The sequence below is a fragment of the Vitis vinifera genome, chromosome 8 (genome assembly GCF_030704535.1).
Source record: "Vitis vinifera cultivar Pinot Noir 40024 chromosome 8, ASM3070453v1".
Lineage (NCBI taxonomy): Eukaryota > Viridiplantae > Streptophyta > Magnoliopsida > Vitales > Vitaceae > Vitis > Vitis vinifera.
Genome location: NC_081812.1, coordinates 14888720 through 14912500, shown reverse-complemented (window position 1 = coordinate 14912500; position 23781 = coordinate 14888720). Strand labels below are relative to the sequence as shown.

Below are 23781 nucleotides of genomic sequence, written 5' to 3'. Positions count from 1 at the left end.
TCTAGATTCACATGGGTTTTTTTTATGCATCACAAAAGTGAAACACAACATTTACTTGTCAATTTTTTTTCATTTGTCCAAACACAATTCCATGTATCTATAGCCAACATTCGGGTTGATAATGGTGGAAAATTCTTCTCTATGCGGGAATTTTTTAAACAAAAAGAGACCACTTACCAACATTCTTGTGTCTATACCCCTCAACAAAATGGGGTTGTAGAGCGCAAGCACCGCCATATTCTTGAGTCCGCTACAGCATTTCGTTTTCAAGCCCACCTTCCTTTACCTTTTTGGGCAGAATGTGTTTCTACTGCTGTTCATATAATTAATCGTTTGCCCACACCTCTCCTTTCGCGCCAAACTCCTTTTGAACGACTTTATGGGAAGCTTCCTTCTTATTCTCATATCCGAGTTTTTGGGTGTCTGGCCTATGCTACTAATGTGCACGTCCCCCATAAATTTGCTCCTCGAGCCAAACGATGTATTTTTCTTGGCTATCTCGTTGGTCAAAAAGCTTACAAGCTCTATGACCTTGACACTCACCAAATGTTCACTAGTCGTGATGTTGTTTTTCATGAAACTATTTTCCCTTATGAGTCCATTCCATCCCCTTCCTCAAATTCAGACCCTGTGATTCCTCTTTCTATATCCGATCTTTCCCCACCAGTTCCACAACCCTCACCACCAGAACCTATTTCTCCCATCCAACAACCCTCACTACCGAATTCAGTTTCTACTCAGCCATCACCTGCTAGTCCTCCTCCCGAACCCATTTTACGTCGTTCACAACGACCCCATCACCTTCCCATGGCTTTACGTGATTATGTATGCAACCAAGTAACGTCTCCCAACCATTTGCCGCCTTTGTCATCAAGTCCACAAAAAGGTACACGCTATCTCCTTTGCAATTTTGTCTTTTATCATCGTTACTCACCACAACATCGCTCTTTTACTGCTGCTGTTAGTCAAGATATTGAGCCTACATCTTATGCCGAAGCAGCTTCTCATTCCCATTGGCAAGAAGCAATGCAATCTGAATTGGTTGCTTTAGAAGCCAACCACACTTGGTCCCTCACTTCTCTTCCTCCTGGTAAGAAGCCTATTGGTTGTTGTTGGGTTTATAAAATCAAACGGCACTCAGATGGTACTATTGAGCGTTTCAAAGCTAGTTTGGTTGCAAAAGGTTACACACAGCTGGAAGGTATAGATTACCATGACACTTTTTCTCCTACTGCTAAAATGATTACTGTTCGTTGTTTATTGGCTTTAGCAGCTGCCCAGAATTGGTCTCTTCAGCAACTTGATGTCAACAATGCTTTTCTTCATGGTGATCTCCATGAAGAAATTTATATGTCTCCACCTCCTAGTCTTCGGCAACAGGGGGAGAATTTAGTGTGTCGCCTTCACAAGTCGTTATATGGCTTAAAGCAAGCTTCCCGACAATGGTTTGCCAAGTTCTCTACAGCTATCCAAGCTGCTGGCTTTGTTCAATCCAAAGTCGATTACTTGTTATTCACATGTCGGAAAGGCAAATCTTTTACAGCTTTGTTGATATATGTCGATGACATTCTTATTACAGGTAATGATGCCAATGCCATAGTAGCTCTCAAGCAATTTCTACATAGTCATTTTCGAATTAAAGATTTGGGTGATTTGAAGTATTTTCTTGGCATCGAAGTTTCTCGGTCGAAGAAAGGTATTTCCATCACGCAACGAAAATATACTTTGGAAATTTTAAAAGATGGTGGATTTTTGGGTGCTAAACCTGTGAACTTTCCCATGGAATAAAACATAAAGCTCTCGGATTCAGGTGAATTGCTTAAAGATCCATCTCAGTATAGGCGACTTGTTGGACGCCTAATTTATTTGACTATTACTCGGCCGGATATCACCTATTCGGTCCATGTGTTAAGCAGATTCATGCATGCACCACGTAGACCACACATGGAAGTTGCCTTGCATGTATTGCGTTATTTGAAAAATAGTCCAGGGCAAGGTTTGTTTTTCCCTTCTCAGAATGATTTATCTTTGCAAGTTTTTTCTGATTCGGATTGGGCTGGTTGTCCAATATCTCGTAGATCCACTACGGGTTATTGTGTTTTTCTGGGATCTTCTCTTATTTCTTGGCGGACAAAAAGGCAGAAAACCGTATCTCTCTCCTCAGCAGAAGCCGAATATAGAGCCATGACAGGCACATGTTGTGAATTATCCTGGTTGCGCTCATTATTAAAAGATTTGAGAATATTGCATCCAAAGCCAGCATTATTATATTATGATAACACAGCAGCCTTACATATAGCTGTCAATCCTGTTTTCCACGAAAGAACCAGACATATAGAGATGGATTGCCATTTTATTCGTGACAAAATACAAGATGGTTCAGTTGTGACCAAACATATTGCCTCAACAAATCAACTTGCAGATGTGTTCACCAAGCCATTGGGAAAGGAAACTTTCTCAACTATGATACACAAGTTGGGAGTTCTTGACATTCACTCTCCAACTTGAGGGGGAGTGTTAAGAAGGAAAGGTCAATGATATCTGACCATTCATTGGCAAATATATTGTATTAATTGTATATTTATTCAGTTGCCTTTTATACTTAGAATAGATTAGCATGATTGTAGGAAATCTCTTGTATAAAGCTTCGTCTCCTGATTCAATAAAATTATTCAAGGCAAATATTATTTTCTTTTTTTTACAAACCCAACCCCACACCCACCACATTTAGCTCAAACCCGACATTATACTCACCACCTTCCTTCATACCTACCGAATTTATACATTGTCTTCTACCATTCCCGACATTTACACCTCACTACAAACACCACCAAGCCACCCACGCCTAGGGAGAGAGGGGTGGTCGTGAAGAAAAGAGCTGTTTCAGGACGCGGAACAATGGATGCAGGTGGTCGAATGTCTATTCCTTCTAGTGCCAAAAATAAATAAAAAATCAGAAGCTGACATTTCTCCGACGAACTCCTCACTCGAAACCCCTATTCACACTTAGCCAGCTCAAGAAAGCCATCTCCCCACATTATTTCCAGCGATCTGTTCTCCGCTCATTCTCCTATGTGGTTTACGTCCTCACATGGGCATCTCTCTTATATTACATTGCTACCAATTATTTCCACCCCCTTCCTCATCCTCTCTCTTACTTGGCCTGACCAATTTATTTGGCCTTCCAAGGTTGCATCCTAATTGGCATTTGGGTCATAGCACATGAATGTGGGCACCATGCCTTCAATGATTACCAATGGCTTGATGATACTATTGGCCTCATCCTACATTCCTCTCTCCTTGTCCCTTACTTCTCTTGGAAATATAGCCATCACCGCCATCATTCTAATATCGGTTCCCTCGAGAAGGATGAAGTCTTTGTCCCTAAAACCAAATCCAAACTTGGATGGTACTCCAAATACTTGAACAATCCACTTGGTCGATTCATCACACTCGCCATTCAACTCACTCTAGGCTGGCCTTTGTACCTAATGTTCAACGTTTCGGGCAGGCTCTACAGTAGATTTGCTTGCCACTATGATCCACATGGTTCAATTTACTCAAATCGTGAGCGATTACGGATACGCATTTCAGACGCTGATGTTCTTGCCATCACATATGGACTCTACCGTTTTGTGTGTTTATGGATGTCCCTTGCTGATTGTGAATGGATTTCTAGTGTTGATAACATATTTGCAGCATACCCACCCGTCTCTGCCACATTATGATTTCTTCATACCAATCTCAACCATTCCAACAAAGAGCAATCCCACTTGTATCTCGGGCCCACGTGTATAACCTCATTTCGCATGGCCATCTTCCTAGGCCCATTGTCATAGCCCGTAACTTCATGCATGCCTTAAAAAAATCTTGTTTTCGAATGATTTTAATTCTTCAATTTTTTTCTCTTGATTTTAAATAAATCCAATTTTAATAAATCAATTCCTACCATTTTCCATTAGACATGCATCTTTAGTTTTATTTTTTATTTTTGTTTTATTATTATTATTATTTATTTATTTTTAAATTACATTTTCAAATAATTTTTCAAAATTTCATTTTCTTAAATTTAATTTTCAAACTTCCATTCTTAAATAATTTTTCGAAATTCGAATTCTCTAATTTAATTTTTAAAACTTCGTTTTTTAAATAATTCTTCAAAATTCCGATTTCCAAATTTAATTTCCAATTTCTAAAATTCCAATTTTCACATTTATTTATTTAATCATTATTATTTTAGTTATTATTTTTATTCTATTTATTTATTTATTTTTAAAAATTCCATCCTTAAACAATTTTTTATTTAAATTCTGATTTCCAAATTTAATTCTCAATTTCCAAAATTTCAATTTTCACATTTATTTATTTATTTATTTATTTATTATTATTATTATTATTATTATCATTTTATTTATTTATTTTTTTTAAAAAAATTCCACCTTCGAATAATTTCCAAGGTTCCAATTTTTATACTTTAATGTTCATAGTTTCTACTTCTCAAACAATTTTCAAAATCCTAATTTCTTTCAAATTTATTTTTCAAAATTCCAATTCTTAAATTTAATTCTCAAGACTCCGATTTTTAAGTAATTTTTAAGACTCAAATTTTCAAATAAATTTCAAAAATCTAGTTTTTTCTCTAACAGTTTTAATTTCACTTTGGTTTTCAAATAATCTTCTGTTTCTCTTAATTTTACATAAGCAATAATATTTTTTTTTTCTCATAATTCTAAAACAATGGAATTTATGAGACCAATTCATGCAAAATCATTTGGGCCTTGGTGGAGGCCCTACATATGAGTTTTCTCTTCTGATCGGCGATGGTTATGCTTAATGAATATTGTCCGATATTTGTCTTGCTCTTTGATATGCATGTGATATATTTTGTATTCATTATTGCACACTAACCTTGTTTTTTGATAACGTTTTATTGTCTACTGCCAAGGTATGATCTCACTCTCACTTTATTTATTCTTATGCATGATTCGTTTTAGTATTTGATCATTTTCATTGGTATCCATTGATTTCCTAATCAATTGTCACACTTGTTTCACCTTATTTAGTAGAATCCTTATTATAAGGCTTAAAGGGGTATTATGGCTCACCATCATACCTTTTCAATAAGTAACCTGACCTCCAGACTCAACTTTGATTTTTGATAGACTTGTTTTTCCTTCAGGAGTCACACTTACGGTTTTTCTTTTTTATTTTGTTTTTCCCTTTAAAAATAAAACAAAAATAAGTGACGATTCCAAATCTTTTTCTAAAAATCAAAATTTTCATCAAATAAATAAAAATCAAGTTTTGCTATCGAACAAAATACGGGGTCTACAACTACTTTTGATCGTATCATTTTAGATATTATATTTAATTGTTGCATATATGAAACTTAAATTATTTTTATAAGATTGTTTTTTTTATTAAATAAATGTGCAATTTTGATTTGGGTTTATCAAGATGGAATTGGAATATGTTTGTACAAGTTGACATTCGATGATATAATTATGAGGATTTTACTATTAGGAACTCATAAAAAGTCAAAACAAAACAATATAAATATAAGACATTATAATTCAAGTTGATGCCCGCTTTCAATAAAATCCGAATGGAAGCCAATTAAGCATATAGAATCAACTCCATATATTATTAAAATTTCAAAAATAATATATTATTAAATTTATTTATTTATATTTTGATTTATCAACTTTAAAAATAATAAAATACTTGTTAAATGCCCTCGTTACTCAACTATTAATGATTTATTAAAATTTTATTAATATGTTACTTTTCTTATTTTTAAAAATAGTTTTAGAATGTGTTAGATAATATTTTTACTCAAAGAATTTAATTGATAATGTTTTTTTGAAGAATCATCTATTAAGTATTTTTTTTTTAGATAATGTTTATGTAGACCCCCATTTCGGGCCTTTCATGCAGCTCATTCTGGCCACGTGTCACCCCGTAATTAGCCTTCAGTGAATCAAGTAGTGGAGTTGAAGGAGCCAATGAAGGGTTGACACCTGGAGGGATCTTCAGAGAGGGCAGCATTTTTCTGTTAGGTGGTGTCGTCTGGCAAGGATGAGAGGAAGGTGCTTTTTCCATTTTAGAGGGGACGGCAGAGTAGTGGTGCAGGGGGTAGTGTCGTCTGGCAGCTGCAGGGTAGTGGGGAACAGAGGCTCAGCCGTTAGAGGAGGCTGCAGAGATCTTTTTGGAGAGGAGTTTTGGGTTTGTTTTTTTTTTTTTTTTTTTTTTTTTTTGAGTAGAGGAGAAGAAAAAGCGGCTTTTGGTGGAGGGACATTAAGGAGGTTCCGGGAAGCTGCAGAGGGAGGGAGGATTTTTGAGGAAGCTTTTCAGGCGAGTCTGAGGGATATCTTTGGGAGTTTTTCAAAAAGGATTCTGGTGGGAGCAGAGGAGAGTCTGGAGCTTGAGAGAGAGGAGAGTTGCCGGAGCAGGGATTTAGAGGGATCTTTGGCTACAAGCAAGCTGCCGGAGATATAAAAGGTGGTGGTGTCTCCATTACCGGTTTCAGAGAGATATCTTTGAGGTCTCTTTTGAGAGAGAAAATCATTGGGGGAGCTAAAACTTAATACTTATTGCTTGAAGAACTCAGGTATGCATACTGCTTTTCTCTCATCTCTCATTATTACATTGTTTTTCCTCAGTTTGCCATTGTTCGTTAGCTTTATGTTGTTTGAGGTGGACTGCGAGGGCCATTTGTTTGCTTGTTGAAACATAAACCTGCACACATGTTGCCGCTGCTTATTTTAGCATATTTCGTCTATATTGTGAGGATACCCTCAGATGCATTTGAGTCTTTCCACCCGACCAGAGGATTCACTGATAATCCATGAAGTGAAGTCTCTTGGTTTCCTTTTTCAATTCATTCGTTTTTTTTTCTTTCTTTTGTGCCTTGTTTCTCAATCTTCCCCTGTTCCTGTACTCGCTTTTGGAACACATCATCTTTTCTCATCTCTACCTATGGGAGCCACGAGTTACAGAGAATACGTTCTCATCATGCTAGTGATTAGAACCGCTGATATTACCACTCTGTACGTCAATTTTCACATATCTGCTTGAATAAGAAATGAATTTCAAGAGATGCATCCACAGTCGGTGGGTATGGTGAGCGGCAGCATGTTCGTCCAGTCAAGGGATGTTTGGTTGATCTTGTGAGAGGCTATTCTCAACCTAAAGAGAAGCATGGAGAGAAGTCAAAGTCAGGTTACGATGGCATGAACAGGGTCTCTCATGGGTTGAGCAAGATGAGTCCGGTGTCTATATTACCCTTACCTCTTTACCTGGAGGTGTTAAAGGGTTTAAACGAGCTGGGCACAATGAGATTGTTGTTTTGCTGCTGGAAGATGGACCTAATGCGAATCCCAGAAACTCCTGTGGTCAGGCGCCATTGGTACAAGCTCATGGATATGGGCATTGAGAATGGTAAATGGGCATGTAAGACGCATAAGACTACGTTGACTGCTGCTATTACAAGGGTGCTGGCAGAGAAGTAGGAAAGCAAAGAAAGCTTCAATGTATCGGAATGCCATGGATTATGACCAGCTTAACAGAAACAGTTCAGGTCATCAGCTACAAGAACGTGTGGATGTCTTGGTGCTATTACGCATAAACGATGAGTGATTTGTGGGCACGTGCCACTGCTGCTGTCGAGGATCAGATTTATGGCGAAATTACTAATTGGCAGGAGAAAGTGAAAGTGAATGAGTGGCTTGGTGCAGGGATTCTGAGGATTACACGAGAACTGCGAAAACTGATATTCAGTTTTTTTTTGAGCTGCTATTCAAACCAGGAACTCAGCCTAATGCTGGTACCTAATCTATTGGGGGTTGTTTCATACAAAAATCATGTTGCGGCTGTTAGAAGTTTGCAGGAGCATCTGGTTCGGGCTCCCGTGCTAGCCAGATGGAACAGCACAGAGGCATCCATGCAATAAGAAAGGGTTTCAATTGGCTTCGTTCGGAACAAACAAAAAGGAAAGTTTATTTGCCGATAGGGTATTTGACTTGTTTGACACAAAGCATAACTAAATAGTTGGCTTTGAGGAGTTTGCTCGTGCTGCAGAAGTTATGATGAGCTCCGTCGTGGGCAATGCTCAGGGGCTCAACCAGAAGTGGACTGTTATCAGCCTCACGATGTGATGAACCATACCCCACCTCATCCATTTCTATCTTATCACCCTGCATAACCCATTCTCGGAAGGGGGGTCTTCTGTTGTTGTCGTTACAGCAGGTTATTGTGTTGGGAGTCTCAACATTGAAGGGTTTTATGCTCCATGGGAAGACCCGTCATTTACGTACCCATCTAACTTGGCTTCATCCCTTCAAATCCTCGTTGATGCTAGCAGCGGCGCATCTGACTGTAGGAACAAATTTGGAGAGCCCTTGATTCAGAGCTGTACCGGGACTATTGGAATGAAACTTCTAAGTGAGGAAAGACGGGAATGGTTAATGCCAATCATGTTCAATGCAGGGATTGGGCAGATTGATCACATCCACATAACGAAAGGAGTGCCTGCAACTAAAGCCAATTTCAGAACTCACTCTTTGGGCCCACTCTACAGGCAAGTGTGCATGGCCACCTTTTTGCATCAACCTTTGGCAATCCAGAGTCGGTTAAGTTTGGGCACTGCAAGCTGATTGAAGAAATTATGATTGGAAGAGGATGGTAGATTCTGAGAGAGCACCCCAATCAAACCTCATTGGCAAAAGCCTTGCATGATGTGCATGCTCACCATTAAGCCACGTTCCTTTCTTTTATTATTTATTTATTTATTTATTTTATTTCTCCATCTTTGATTTTTAAAATAGTTTCTTAAACTCTAGTTTGCAAACAATTTTTCAAATTCCTTTTTCTTAAATAATTTCATCTCTTTAATTTCTCATCCTTAGTTTTTTTCGTTTAGGTTCCAAGAATCCGCTTTTCAATAAAATTTGGCAGTCATTTTCTTTTCGGTGAGCCACTTTCAAATTTTCTTTGTTTTTTAAAATGTTTTAAAATAAGCATGGATTTAATTCCGTAATTCCGAATAATGGAATTTATGGGATTAATTCATGCAAAATAAAACGGGCTTTGGTGGGGGCCCTACATCAAATAAATTTGCTTTGAAATAAAAATGAATTTTGAATGAAATATCATGCGTGCTATTGGTGTTTCTTTATCTGGTTTGATGATGTGAGTGATATACTTTATGCTCATTACTATGCACTAATCTCATTTTGTGATAGCGCGTTGCCGTTTGCTGATCAGGTACGCATCCACTTTCACTTCGGTTATCCTCTATTGCATATTCTGATACTCATACGTGCATGATCGATTTGAGTATTCATTGACTTTCTCATTGGTTGCCATGTTAGCTTCATTTTATTAGTAGAGACCCGTTTTTAGGGACTTAGAGGGGTGCTACGGTCTTTACCGTACCTTCCCGATAAGTAACCTGACCCCCGAACCTAATCCGGTTTTTCACAAACCACCTTTTCCAAAATAAGGAGTCGCACTTAGGGTTTTTCTTTCTTATTTTGTTTACCCTTTAAAAATAAAACAAAAATAAGTGGCGACTCCAAGTCATTTTTCTTAATCAATAAAAAACTAATTTTTCTAAATAAAAATCGAGTTTCGTCATCGAGTGGGAAACGCATTCGAGCGATCAAAATGCGGGGTCCACAGTTTAGTATTTTTTAAAAATTTTAAAGGTATTTCCTAAATTTTAAATGCACTCTTAATAGACATTATTCTGATTGAATTGAAATTGAGTTTATACCATTGTCATCTTATTATTATTATTTAATAAGAATGGAAATTGTTGAAAAAGAAAAACATATTAGCTCAAAGAACAACTCTTTTAATTTTTTCATTATTATTGTTATATATATTAAAAAAAAAATTAAGATATTTGTAGTGGAAAACGTCACATTTGCATGTGTTAATTTTTTATTTTAAAAACAAGGAATAAATTAATTAATTTAATCTTATATATTATTTTGATCTTGGATATATATATATATATATATATATATATATATATATATATATATATATATATATATATATATATATATATATATTTTAATTTTTCTAATATTAAAATTTTCCTCAAATATTAATTATTGATCTAGTTAAAATATTAAAAAAAAAAAAATATTTTTAAATGCATTTTTTTTTAAAATAGAGATGCTCTTATTCATTGAAATAGAGGTTAGATTTTAACGTGAAAGTGAAGTTCAAAAAACCATGCACGTAATTGTACCAATAATTTGTTGTATTATTTGTATCAATGAGATTAAATGAGTTTCAATTCTATATATTTGACAAATATAAAAACTTTCTTACCCTTTAATTGTTTATTTATTTTATTCTTATTTTTCATATATTTATATTTTTTTGTTTTTTTTTTACCCTAGTTACATGCATTTTTCATACCCATATAATGACATTTTCGTAGTGATATCATAAAATTCATACATTAGTACAATTGTCACATTTTTTTTATATCGGTAACATTTTTCACACCTTGATTATATTTTTTATACCTATAGTGGGCATATTTTTCATATTTTAATATAATGCTTGTATTTTTTTGTACCTTAACACTTAATCACATCGTAACTTGGTTATATATTAGTTTACATCTTAGTCTAAGTTATATTTTTCATACATTAATATTTTAGTCACATACTTATACCTTACTCATATTTTTATTCATACTATAATCACATTATTTTTACTTCTACCATATTTTTCTTATTTTCACACTTTGACCATAATTTTCATCATATCATAGATACATTACTTTTTTTGTACTATTATCACATACTTTATACTCAAGGCACAACTTTTGTATCTAATTAGTTCTTTTGTATTTATGTCACAATTTTTATGACTTTATACTTTGGTTATATATATTTTTTTAATTATCGTAACTTTTATATTTGGTTGTATTTTTCATATTCTAGTGATGTTTTCATGAATTCTAACTTACTTTTAATAATTCGTAATCATTTATTTATTTATTTTTATTTTAAATAAAAAAAGAAGAAAATATTAATATGTTAGAAACGATATATAACGTATTTTTCATGCATGTAATAAGGTTGTTACGTCTCTATAATATTACTTATATTTAAATAATAAATGAAAGAATGTGAAGCTTATTTCTTTTTCGATGTATATATGTTATTAAACATATTTAATAAAAATGCTCAAAAGTATATGTGAAATTTGCGAAGATCAAAACGAAAAACCTCCCGGTAATGGAAGGGGACCAAATTACGAACGGAGATTCCAAGTGCGTCTGAGCCCGGCCCCGCCCTCTTTATATCCAACGTGGTTGAATAGGGTTGGATGATTAAATTAGAATTCTATATAAAAAAAGTTAAGTTTCAAAATTAATTGACCGCATAGCGCAGTGGATTAGCGCGTTTGACTTCGGATCAAAAGGTCGTGGGTTCGACTCCCACTGTGGTCGAATTTAATGAATTTTTTGTCCGTCGATGGGCCTGGGATTTTTTTTGGTCTGTTTCCTTTCGATTTGGGCTCGGGTTCAGTGCGCTTCTACTACAACTACTTGCTTTCAATTTGGGCCGTTTGGAGCTGGGCCGCAATTTACCTTCCAACGTATTCAAATATAACCCACTCCCCCATTGTTTTTGTTTTTTTTGAAAGAATATTATAAGTTAACAGCAAACATTGCATAAAGCATGTAGCTGGTGGTTTTTTTTTTTTCATTTAATTCTAATTAAAACTTAATTTACTTAATTGTAAATTCTATTAAGTATTATGTCGCTTATTTTTATTATTTTATTTATATTATTTATTAGTATTAATAGGATGAGGGTTATGTCGATTATATTTTAGTAGTTTTAAAAAGTTATTTTTAATATTAGTAAAAAATTAGATGTTTCATTTTTTATTTTTAATAAAAAATAAAAAATTTTGGTAAAAAAAATTTATTTAAAATCTAAAAGCAAATTGAATTCGTTGTTTCATTAAAAAAACCAAATATCATCGTAATCTTATGACCAAAATAATATAGTACATTGATGCTTACCTGTCACCTAAGATTTCCATGCCATGATTTCTCCCACTAAAATCACAATTCCCCATTGCCTCTTTAAAATGAATCAGTTCTATTAAAATTCAAAACCAAATTGAAATGACAAAATTAAGGCAAATGAAAATTCTATTTTATAGAATATTGTTAATAAAATAAATAAATAAATAAATAAGGTCTACCATTGGGCATGAATGGAATCCATGTACTAGGGAAGTAAATGGAGGGGGACAAACTGTACAGTGCTATCTCATTTGTAATCTTAAACTAGGTAAGGTGGGGATAGTGATACTACTTCATTTCTTGTCTTAAACTAGGTGGGGCGGGGATGGGAAATCACGGTTAGGCTAATAAATTCTCCTTTTGCAACAAGAAATAATAATATAAATAATAAATAGGGTAAGATAAAATCAAACTCTTTGGTTCTATCCATTTGTGTATTTATTCTTTATTGTCCCCTATAAATAATAATAATAATAAATTAGCACATTTATTATCTATTTTTACTTGATTTATTGTCTTAAACTAGATGAATTGGGAATAGGAGATCTCCTTTTGAACAAAAAATAATAATATAAATAATAATAGTAATAATGATAATAATAAATAGTATAAGATAAAATCGGACTATTTGGTTGTATCCCATTTGTATATTTATTTTTTATTGTCTCCATAAATAATAATAAATAAATAAAGTCTCCCCCCACACGCTCACAAATAATAATAATAATAATAAATTTGCATATTTATTATCTATTTCTACTTGATTTATTGTCTTAATCTAAATGGGTTGGGAATAGGAGATCCCATTAGGCTAATAAATTCTCTAGCACCAACAAATAATAATAATAATAATAATAATAATTATCATCATCATTTCCATCTTTACTACTTCTATAGTAATAATAGTAATAATAATAATAATAATCTCTTACTTAGGTTGCTTTGCCAGGCCCAATCTGAGGGCCTAGTTATAGAATCATAAGAATTTTCTCCATTTCTCATTTTCAATCATTACATGGCAGGTTAGAATCCACTTGCGATTTGATCAGTCTCAAATCCAATGTTGGTGAGGCATGTGCCACTCCACGAATCAACACCAATAAGCTAACAATCTTTGATTTAGTTTCTTTGCCCAACCTAGTTTAGCTCAAGGGTGTGGTCACAAAATCATAAAAAATTTCTCCATCCCGGACCTTAGACCTCTCATCCTTGTCCCATTGGGCACAGATCCAATGAGGACCCACCCTAAAGAGTTTCTCTGTCATCCCCACGCTACACGGTAGGTTAGCATCAACTCTTGATCTGATAAAAGTCTCAAATCCAATGCTGGAGCGACATGTGCTACTCCATGATTCAACACCAAGGTAACAACCTGATTAGGCTCCCTTGCCCGACCCAACTAGCCCAGCTTGAGGGTCTAGTTATAGAACTACAAAATTCTCTCCATTCTTCTCATCAACCTCTATTATTACTTCTTGTCATCACCCCATTAGAGTGGGTCCTCATAAGGACCCACCTTGATGGGAGGTTAGGATCCACTTCTAATGTGATCAGTCTCAAATTCAATGCCGAAAGTTATACGCCCACTCCATGAATCAACACAGTGCAACCTAATCGGAAAGGCTTGGTCATAGAATCATAAGAATTTCTAAAATATGATTGATTTAATTCATATAACCATATGCAAAGCAACATTTATTTTATAAAATTTTTTTTAAAAAAAATTGGGTAGTGGAGTGTAGATTGGATTTATTATTTTGTATGGCCGCAGCGGGAAGGGAACTGGCCCAGTAAATGCACAGCCGGGCGACCCACACACAGGAAGTGTACACTGTAACACATAGAGCGTAGCCCAGAGGATTGGAGTCAAATCCTCCCATCATAACTGCATTTCTAAAAGAAAACAGACCTCCCGTATTGGCTGTCATGGCTGAGACTCTCATACCCAACACACACATACACTCCATTTCTCTATATCTTTCTCCCCAACCAACCTTCCATTTCTGAAATGAAATATATACCTAGAGAGCTTTCACAGCCTTCGGAACTTTGAAAGCCCCTTCAGGCTTCAGCTTCTGCTTCAGTCAACTCACCCATCCACACCTCTCTCTCTTTTTTCAGGTACAATCTCCATTGGCATCTTCCTTTTTCACCTTTTTCGGTTTTCCCCGCCCCACAAACCCTATAAACTCTTTATCCCAAGCCATGAAACAGCTACACAAACAATCAAGCGTAAACCATAGACGAGATGAAGAAATCCCCACCTCCCAATCACCTCCATACTCCCCCAAAACCCTAAAACACCCCAGATCCCTTCCCAGATCCATCAACTATCTCTTCAAGGAACAACGCCTTCTCTTTATCCTAGTGGGTATCCTCATTGGCTCCACGTTCTTCATTGTTCAACCCAGTTTGTCTCGCCTCGGCCCCGCCGAGACCCGTTCAACTATACCCAGATCGGTTACCATTGGTGTAACCAGTCGAGATCAGATTTCGATCCCATATCCCCAAAGTAATGGAGCGGGCAAGGTTGGGAGAATTCCGGTTGGAATTGGGAGAAGGAGGTTGAGAATTGTGGTGACTGGTGGAGCCGGATTCGTGGGAAGTCATTTGGTCGACAAACTCATTGCTAGAGGGGATGATGTGATTGTCATTGATAATTTCTTTACTGGGAGGAAGGAGAATGTAATGCACCATTTTGGGAATCCGAGGTTCGAGCTTATTCGGCATGATGTGGTCGAACCGATACTGTTGGAGGTGGATCAGATCTATCACTTGGCTTGCCCTGCTTCCCCAGTTCATTACAAGTATAATCCTGTTAAAACAATTATATCCTTATTGATTGTTATGTTGGTTGCAAATTTTGATTTGGGTTTGTTGTGTGCGATTGCCTTTTTGTCTTGTCTTAGCCTCCGTTTAGTTGTCTGGAAAACTGAGGAAGAGAGAACAAAACAAAGTTGCCAGTTTTTATGCTTTGTGCTGGTTTTGGAAAATGAAAAAAATGATCTCAACCGACGTGGATAGTTGAATTGGGCTAAATTGAATGGCTGTTTTTATTTCTTAAATTTTAAAAATTTTGTTTCAAGGGTGCCAAATGATGAATAATTTAGGATTCAAAAACCAAATGTAAGGTTAGTGATTTTGTGAAATTTGGATCTCTTTTATCCTTGACTGTGATTACAAGACAAATGTGATGGGCACCCTGAACATGTTGGGCCTTGCAAAGAGGATTGGGGCAAGGTTTTTGCTCACAAGTACAAGTGAAGTTTATGGTGACCCCCTTGAGCACCCCCAGAAGGAGACCTATTGGGGAAACGTGAATCCAATTGGTGAGAACTGATAATTTCTTAACAAATGTTTATGCTTTTTGTTGTCTGTTAATAGGTTCTGTATGCCTGTGGCATTTTTGTTTCAAATGTTTAAATACTTGAACTGATTAGGTGTGAGGAGCTGCTATGATGAAGGAAAACGTACAGCTGAAACTTTGACAATGGATTATCATAGAGGTGCTGAAGTTGAGGTAACTGGTCCTGATATTTTCTTGTAAATGAGCTGTTGTGAAATGGTGGCTCTGTTGAAATAACTAAGCATGAAAATGCTGCATGGTACGATCATGCATATTATACTTATTGTTCCATGATACTTCTGCTTTGTTATTTTCAGTATTAACAAGAGATAGTGCATGCATTATTTCAATGATCTTAGAAGTCACACAGATTGTGATTGTGCTTTTTTTTTTTTTGAGTTTTTCTTCCTCGGTCCACATCATTGAATTTACACATTTATGATGTTGCACATGAAGAAAGTAGTGGCCAGGAAAGGGATTGTAAAGTGTCTCGAATTCCTATTTGGTATATATTCGTTTTGGCAAAATTATTGTATAGGATGTTTCATATATTGTTAATCTTGGAAATAAGTTTTCTTATAGAATAAGAAAAGTTGTGAGAAATATTTTTATAAATATTTTAGGTTATAAGAGAAAAAAACTATGAGATGAAGATGAACATGTAAAGTTTTGAGAAGTTAGACATGTGAGGAAGAGGTGGAGACACCAGGTAGAGTAAGGGCTCACGGTTAAGAGTTGAGATAAAAGGAGTGAGGAAACATTAGATATTTGAAGCTCAATGATTATATTTGTTTTTTTTGTCCTCTATGATATTCTCTCTGGTTCAGTGGAATAATTATCATTCATCTGTGGATGTAAGCATGGTTAGCTAAACCATGTTAAAACCTTATGTGTCTCTTTGTGTGATTTTGTTTTATCTTTATATTATTATAGTAATATGTAACATTAAAGTTTCCACCTGCATAACAAAAGGGGTTTGTTTTGTCATGAACTTACTGTACAACGCATACATACTCACAAACGCCTATGTTGTGACTCATGAGTAGTAGCAAATGATACTTTGCACTTCAATATTGAGGGTAAGATATGTATTTTGGAAAAAGACTTGAGAATAAGAAACTTACAAATAACATAATATTATCATGACAGAAAAAAATTTGACTAGGTTTTAGTAAGAAAAGCAATCCTGGCATTTTGAGAAAAGTTGTGAGAAACTTACAAATAACATAATGTAATGCTGACATAACAAAATTTGACTAGGTTTTGGCAAGAAAAGCAATGTTGGCATTTGAGAAAAGTTGTAATAAACTTAAAAGGAAGGTAATATAATGGGAATAATCTAGCAATTGACAAGATCCTGGTCAGAAAGCTTAATTATTTGTAGTGCAAGTGGTTACTGGTCAGAAAGGGTATTCATTGAGAACCAATTGCCACATCAGTGAATTTATACTTAACCTAGAATTGTTTACCCATGAGGACAGCTGAATTATATTGTGTGTTTGACTTTCAGTTTTTATAATACTAATTGGCTTGAATTAAACAATCATGCGGTGAAGGAACATTTTGGCACTTGACAGATTATGATATTTCATAATTCATGCACAATGCTTCTAACCCTTCTCCATTTATTGTTCAGTTAAGTTATGCATGACATTGATAACTTGATAAAATAGGTTGTATTCCTTTTCACTAAGATATCTTAATGTATGATAAAATCTGTCATTTGTATTGCATAACTGGTTAAAAGTTCTGATATCTGCACATCATTTACAATTTTATGTTATTTGAAGGATATTCTTATATCCTTGGGCCCTTCTTTGGGGATAGCTATCTTAATTGTAAGTTTTCCATCAAAATAAAATGTATTGCTCCTTCGGGGCTACTAACTGCAATCTGGCTCTTACACCAATGGTGGTCTCTATTGGTTGGAATGTGGACTCAAAATTCCAATTCATTAAGTGTTTTTAATGATAGTGTTGAACTATTATTTTGTTTCCATTGCTTTTAACATGGGGAATCTAATTCAAGAAGATTTGCCATGGTTAGGCAACTCACAATCCTGAAAAGGGTAATGTTGAGTGTAGATGGTGAACATTTGAGGGCTAATATGAGTTTAAAATTTTTGCTCCTTGGATGATTTGATGTGGTTTAGTAGACCCTTTAGCATTTTCTTCTCCTTTTTTACTTTATATTATTGCTGCTTAATTTAATATTAACTAAATGTGAGGTAAGTTAGGTGTCTTTCTGTACTCTAATATTTAATGGGCCATCCTTATAACTTCTACTTTACTGTATAGATATCTCCATAAAGTGGACTGTAGACAATAGTTTGGATTAATCACTGAATTTTCTGTTCGCAGGTACGTATAGCACGGATTTTCAATACATATGGGCCTCGTATGTGTATTGATGATGGGCGTGTGGTTAGCAATTTTGTTGCACAGGTTTGATCTCCTGACTTATTTTCCTTACAGTTCTGCCAAACACAATGAACCGAATCTTAGACATTTTTATAAGTTCTAAAGTTTTTTTAACTGTTATAGCTATGTTTTGCAGGCCATCCGCAGGCAACCTTTGACTGTGTATGGTGATGGAAAACAAACACGAAGCTTCCAATATGTCTCTGACTTGGTATGTAGTGGATTATTATCTTTTTTGCTTATTCTATGCTTTTTATTTTCTTCTCTGATACTCTTTTGGAGACACTATTTTCCATGCATTTTTGTTTGTTTTCCCTCATTTTCCATTGGATCTTGAAGTGTCATAATAGTTTCATGGAGGTTTTGCATATTGAATGAACGATCCAATATGATACATTTACCGCATGCAAAAATCAGGAAGAGCATCAAAGTAGTTCGAAAGTGTTAAATCAGGAAGAGTAGATTTTGATATGTAGTTCGAAAGTGTCAAATTAATTATGTTGAGATGTTTGAATGTCTTTCGGTTCTTTTTTCTTTTTCTCTGTTTTGATCCGGTTTGTATTTAGGGAAGGATTTCTCATCCTTCTCAGTTTTACTTTGCTAATAAAATCTTTGTTGTTTCTGATAAAGACAAAAAAATCAGGAAGAGTGATATTGCCTTGCCTTTGTTATTTTAAAGTTGCATACAAATGATTCACAAACAAGCTAAATTTCAGAGAGATTACTATAATAATGAAGAATCAATCAGAAGCTGTAATAGTGGTTATACCCACAAATGCCCAAAACAATTGTTAGTTTGATTCAGTGTTTCTAAAATAGATAACATTAGTGCTGTTTATAATGGGTCGTCTACTTCAGGAAGAAAAATGGCGGAAGATGATAGGTGCTAAAGGAGTAACCATGTCTGGGAAGACCCATTGATTGTTGTAGTTGGAAAAAGCTACTTTAGTCAATGATTTTTTTTTTTTACTTGCATTATTCACTTATTCCTGCTTAGTTTTCCTTTTTCTTGATGGCAATCCCTCATCACCATATGTCATCACTTATAATGGACTATTAGAGAAATTGGTGCCCTCTTGTCATATACATTCATCTTTCAGAAAAGTAAGGAAAGACATCATCCTTTGTGATTTTGAGAGGGAAGACAGAAACTAATTGATTTACCTCTGCTTGTTGGAGGGATTTATTTTGGATGTGTGTTTATTATTTGATTGATTTTTCCATTTTCTGCATATTAATGAGAGATTGGGAGGAGTGTGGGATCAAATGTTATAAATATAAGCTGTAAAATTAGGATAAGCGAGGATAAAAATACAATAAGTGTCAGACCAGAGAATTTACTATATTCTAATTGTATAACATTAATTCTGTTATGCTAAAAATGAAGAAGAAGTATCACTTGCAAATTTGTTGAGTAATAATGCCCTTGGGGCTTGGTTCAAACGACAAGTGGTTGGGATAGGGTTGTGGGAAAGTTTCCACATTTGAGCCCCAACAGGGACAGTGAAAGGAAAAAAAGAAACAAGTATTACTCTTTTAAAAAATTGTTGAGTAAATAATGCCCTTGGGGCTTGGTTCCAGCGATAAGTGGTTGGGATATAGGGATGTGGGAAAGTTTTCACATTTGACTCCCAACAGGGACAGAGAAAGGAAAAACAGAAGCAGTTATTCCCCATTAAAAAAAAAAAGGATTGTTGATTTAATAACTTGGTCTCTACATGCACATAGTTTTCTCTAGGTTCACTAGTCACATTGGTATAATTATTGATCTGAACCAGAAACCAAATACATTTTCAATGGCTTTAGAATCCCTCCTGATATAAAACCATGGGCAGACAAGTTGGGGCAGGACCAGCTTTTTCTTTCATATGGATTTTTATTTTGGTCCACTCTGCTCCTCATGATTACAGAACTGTGGTCTTCCTTTCCTGAGGCTGAACAGGTTTAGGGAAAACTAGAGGTTATAACACATGTGATTCTTTATGGAAATGCTTGCTGTGCCTTTGAGCTTTTTGGTAGTTAACTTGGTTTCCTTTATTTGTCGGCTTATCTGAAAATTAGACCAGCTTGGGAATGTTATAGCAATTTTTCACACTTTCCAGATTCTGAGATGCATTTAAATAGGTTTTGAGGCTGTTGGCATGTAAAATACTGCAAAGAGAATTTTCAGGGTTAGAATACTTTTACAGCTATTAAACTTGGTATATCATAATTGTACCGTTGTGAACTTCACATTAACTTGCTCTAGGGGGTTTAAGTAAATCTTAGGATATTATGAAATTGTTGCCTTGGGCACTCTCCCAGGGAAAAGAGTAAAGAAATAACAGTACTTCCATGGTTGCCAGAATATATACTCTTTGTTCACTGACCATCAAGATGAGCATGGGTGTACAAATAATCAAATTGATCACTTGCTTACCTGTTTCCTCTTTTTCCATTCCTTTTTCTTCCTGGCATGACTCTTTTGTATATTTTCATAGAGCTTCCTGGAAACTTAGTCTAAAATTGTTGTGAGAATATACTACTATAGACCACTAGGCAAGTGATTAGTAGTATATTCTAATGGGAAGAAAAAATATAATTAGCAGGTTTTTGGAGCTGACCTTCCATTTAAAATTTGTGTTGAAGTTGTTATGAATGGATTTGAAGTTTTTTAATGATATGAAAGAGGATTCAAAAGCTTTTCTCATTGTCAGGTTGATGGACTGGTGGCACTAATGGAAGGTGAGCATGTGGGGCCTTTTAACCTGGGTAACCCTGGGGAGTTCACAATGTTGGAGCTTGCAGAGGTTTGTCTTTCGTTATTATTCATAAAAGAACTGATATGTTGGATTCTCCCATACCCACATTCACTGTGAATGTTTGTCACTGGGTCCTATTTTTTTACCGATTAGTGTGCTGAGCATTGCCTCCTTCGTCCTCTTCTTATAGGTTGTAAAAGAAACAATTGATTCAAGTGCGACAATAGAGTTCAAGCCAAACACTGCTGATGATCCTCATAAGAGGAAACCGGATATCAGCAGAGCAAAGGAGCTGCTGAACTGGGAACCAAAAATCTCCCTGAGAGAAGGACTGCCTCTCATGGTGTCAGATTTCCAAAACCGCATCTTGAATGAAGACGAAGGGAAAGGGCAGAAATAAGAATGACATAACATACCAGTATGTATAGTGTGAAGAGCATATCATGTATTTTGTTGATTCAATTCGTTTCGCTAGGATGTTGCGATCCATCCTTGGTCTACATTTCCTTCTGAAAATTTCAGCAAATATGTCACATCCGTAGGCAGATAGATCTGTTTGTTTATCAACTCCTGTGATTTTTGAAGGCATTATTGTCACTCCTTTTCTTCTGGGCATGCATTTGTGGTGGTTAAATGCTTGTATTTAACTCAAAATTTTTCTATAACAAAAGTGCGTCCTCCTACAAAACTAATGGGTATGAATATGATCGACGTTTAAATTGAAAGTTTCAACAAACACAAGTTGTGACATGTGAGTTGTAAAATGATAAATTTAACGGGTCAAAAGTCAAAACAGATTATGTAGGCTAACATCAACATGACAAATTTGATTCCAACCTATATTCTCCAACTCAGTAGAGCGTGGGAAATGATTATCGTAGGTAAAGGAGTTGGAAATTTAGAGAACATATGGAAATTAGGTGTCATCAAAATTAAGAAAGTCAATCTGTTGATCGAATGATGGCACCGGCTGCAATAAATGCTCGGTGTCATTATGTTAATAATAAAAAATGGATCGGTGGTATCACAATGAATTGATCCAGTATAGAAATGAGACTTAATAAATTCAGGGACTTGAGAACTGAAGAAAAAAAATTTGTCTTTTCAAACTAATGGGATTAGAGAGTCATTGCTCATAGTTAGTTAATTCTAATTTTTCACGGACACCTTAGTTAATGTGCCCCTATCAACATTGGTTGGTTAGGGGCTATCCATGTGTTGGCTGACAGTTTCAGTCCGGCCTTACTGGGTTTGGGTTTCCAGGGTCCGTCCACTGACCTCCATGAAATTGCACCCTAGCTACTGCTTGTTTTAGCGTTTTTTGATTTTTTTTTTTTTTTTTTGTCATTCTGTCTGGAGCAAAAATGGAATCCCCATTGTACATCTGGTTTTGTGCAGCTGTCCAATTTCCATAAATAACTCTCAAAGAACTGAAAACTCAAAACTGTGGGCTGTGACGGTAGACGTTAAAAGAGCGCAGCGAACCTGCAGGTGAAAGGACTTGGTACATGAAATGAAATTCAGTCTCCTGTTTTCTCTTCCCTCCTCAGAATCTCAATCCTCTAGGGGTTTGAAACTGGCTTGCATTTATCCCATTAGTGTTTGAATCACTTCCAGAATGAGTGTCTTATCCATTCTACACCGTTGATGCGGCCTATCCACCCTTCCCCCTATTGTATGGGAGGATTCAGCTTTAATCAAACGATGGCAGCTTATGATCATCCTTTAACAAAATTCCAATTTTCAAAGATTTACTTACCACAAAAATTCAACTTTAACTTGTATCAAAATGTTGTTACGGGCTTGATTACGCCAAAGAAATCTCTAGTTTATAGCCATGATTGATGTATGATGACATTAAAAGGTGTCATCACCGATTGCAACATCATTCTTGGACTGATTTTTGAAGCAGTTACAAGTCCCCACCGCTTTTGCCCCCGCACAAAAGAAAAAGAAAAAAGATGAGTTGCTGCAACTTTTTCCTTCCGTGGAGAAATTGGGAACTGAAGTCATGGAGTGGCCCTGGGACATTATTTGAGTTGAGGACCACTGCCATAAAGTTATGTTAAAACAACTGAACTCCGTCTGCCTCTCTAACCTTTTTCTATACATACAAAGTTTTCTGGTCAAATAATCAACTCATCATTGAATTCATCAAAAGCATGAAACCCCTACCACACAATATCCTCCCAATTTTCACATCCAAGGTGATGCTTAACAGCTCAACACAGGAGGTCCTAAACTCACTTCCATATTTTTTTTTAAAATTTATTTTTAATTTTTTTATTTGAATTAAAAGAGGAAGAGGGTATGAAATAAATAGGCACAAAAAGCCATTGGGCTAGTCTGGCCTTCAATGAAGGGGATCAAGCAAGACGTGTATGGGAGGCACTGGCCGGTGTTATATATGATTCCATTTTCCTTTGAAGTCTAGAATACAACACATCAAGCTTACCCACTTTACGAGAGAAAGATCTGGGTGCCAGAATCCAAAGGGAAAGCTATTAAAAGCAATTCCCACTCTGTAAAGCATAAGAAAAGTTAAGTACAGAACCCATTCTAAGAAGCACGAAAAGAAAGAGAATTCTGTGAGCTTGACTAGTAATCAATGAGCCTAATCTGCATCATAATCCGTAAAAGAAGGCATAAAGAATCAGAAGAAAGACCCTGAAAAAGAAAAGGAGAACAAAAATAGAGTCTAATCCTTCCACTAACAAAAGCCTTGTTTCTTTTAACCAAGTGTTTCAAGACATAGAGATAGGTCAACATATATACCAGCCATAAGATAAAGCGGAATCCTTTGGGGCTAGGACTCTTGAATGGTGACATGGTGCAATGGGTTGGCAGCAAGGACAAAAAGTAGAGGAAAAAACCAAAAAAGAAGCATGCATGAATAGACGGAAAGTCATGCAAAATTAAGGCATCTGATTCCACAAGGTTGTGGAGAGGCGAACTTGAGAGCTAATGGTGGGGAAGAAGGAAAATGGCTTTGTGTCTAATCAATCCACAGAAAAGAAAAAATTCCCAATGGTTTGGCACAAAAGCAGCATATGTTCCTTGAAGAATCTGAGTACTGTTCCATGATAATACCATCTCTACAGACTACAGGCTAGCTGTTTTATCCAACTTTGCTTCAATGCGCCCACAGTTGGGGCCCTTCCATGTGTAACTGCTGTTTTTAATACGATGCGGGGCAAGTGCGTTAGT

General features: G+C 35.6%; 1 protein-coding gene, 1 non-coding gene and 1 pseudogene across 2 annotated transcripts; all 3 read left to right on the top strand.

Annotated features, from left to right (window-relative positions):
- Positions 1-2879: 2879 nt before the first annotated feature.
- Positions 2880-7511, top strand: LOC100246576 (delta(12)-fatty-acid desaturase FAD2-like; annotated as a pseudogene).
- A 3894-nt stretch (positions 7512-11405) lies between these two features.
- TRNAR-UCG (transfer RNA arginine (anticodon UCG)) lies at positions 11406-11479 on the top strand. The gene has a single exon. It is a non-coding gene; the product is annotated as a tRNA-Arg (tRNA).
- A 2283-nt stretch (positions 11480-13762) lies between these two features.
- On the top strand, positions 13763-21183 carry LOC100249866 (UDP-glucuronic acid decarboxylase 1). The gene is made up of 7 exons (XM_059739088.1): positions 13763-14897; positions 15250-15396; positions 15508-15587; positions 17774-17857; positions 17970-18044; positions 20530-20622; positions 20765-21183. The coding sequence occupies exons 1-7, from the start codon at positions 14273-14275 to the stop codon at positions 20972-20974; spliced, it is 1314 nt and encodes a 437-aa protein (XP_059595071.1). The 5' UTR covers positions 13763-14272; the 3' UTR covers positions 20975-21183.
- The last annotated feature ends 2598 nt before the right edge of the window (positions 21184-23781 follow it).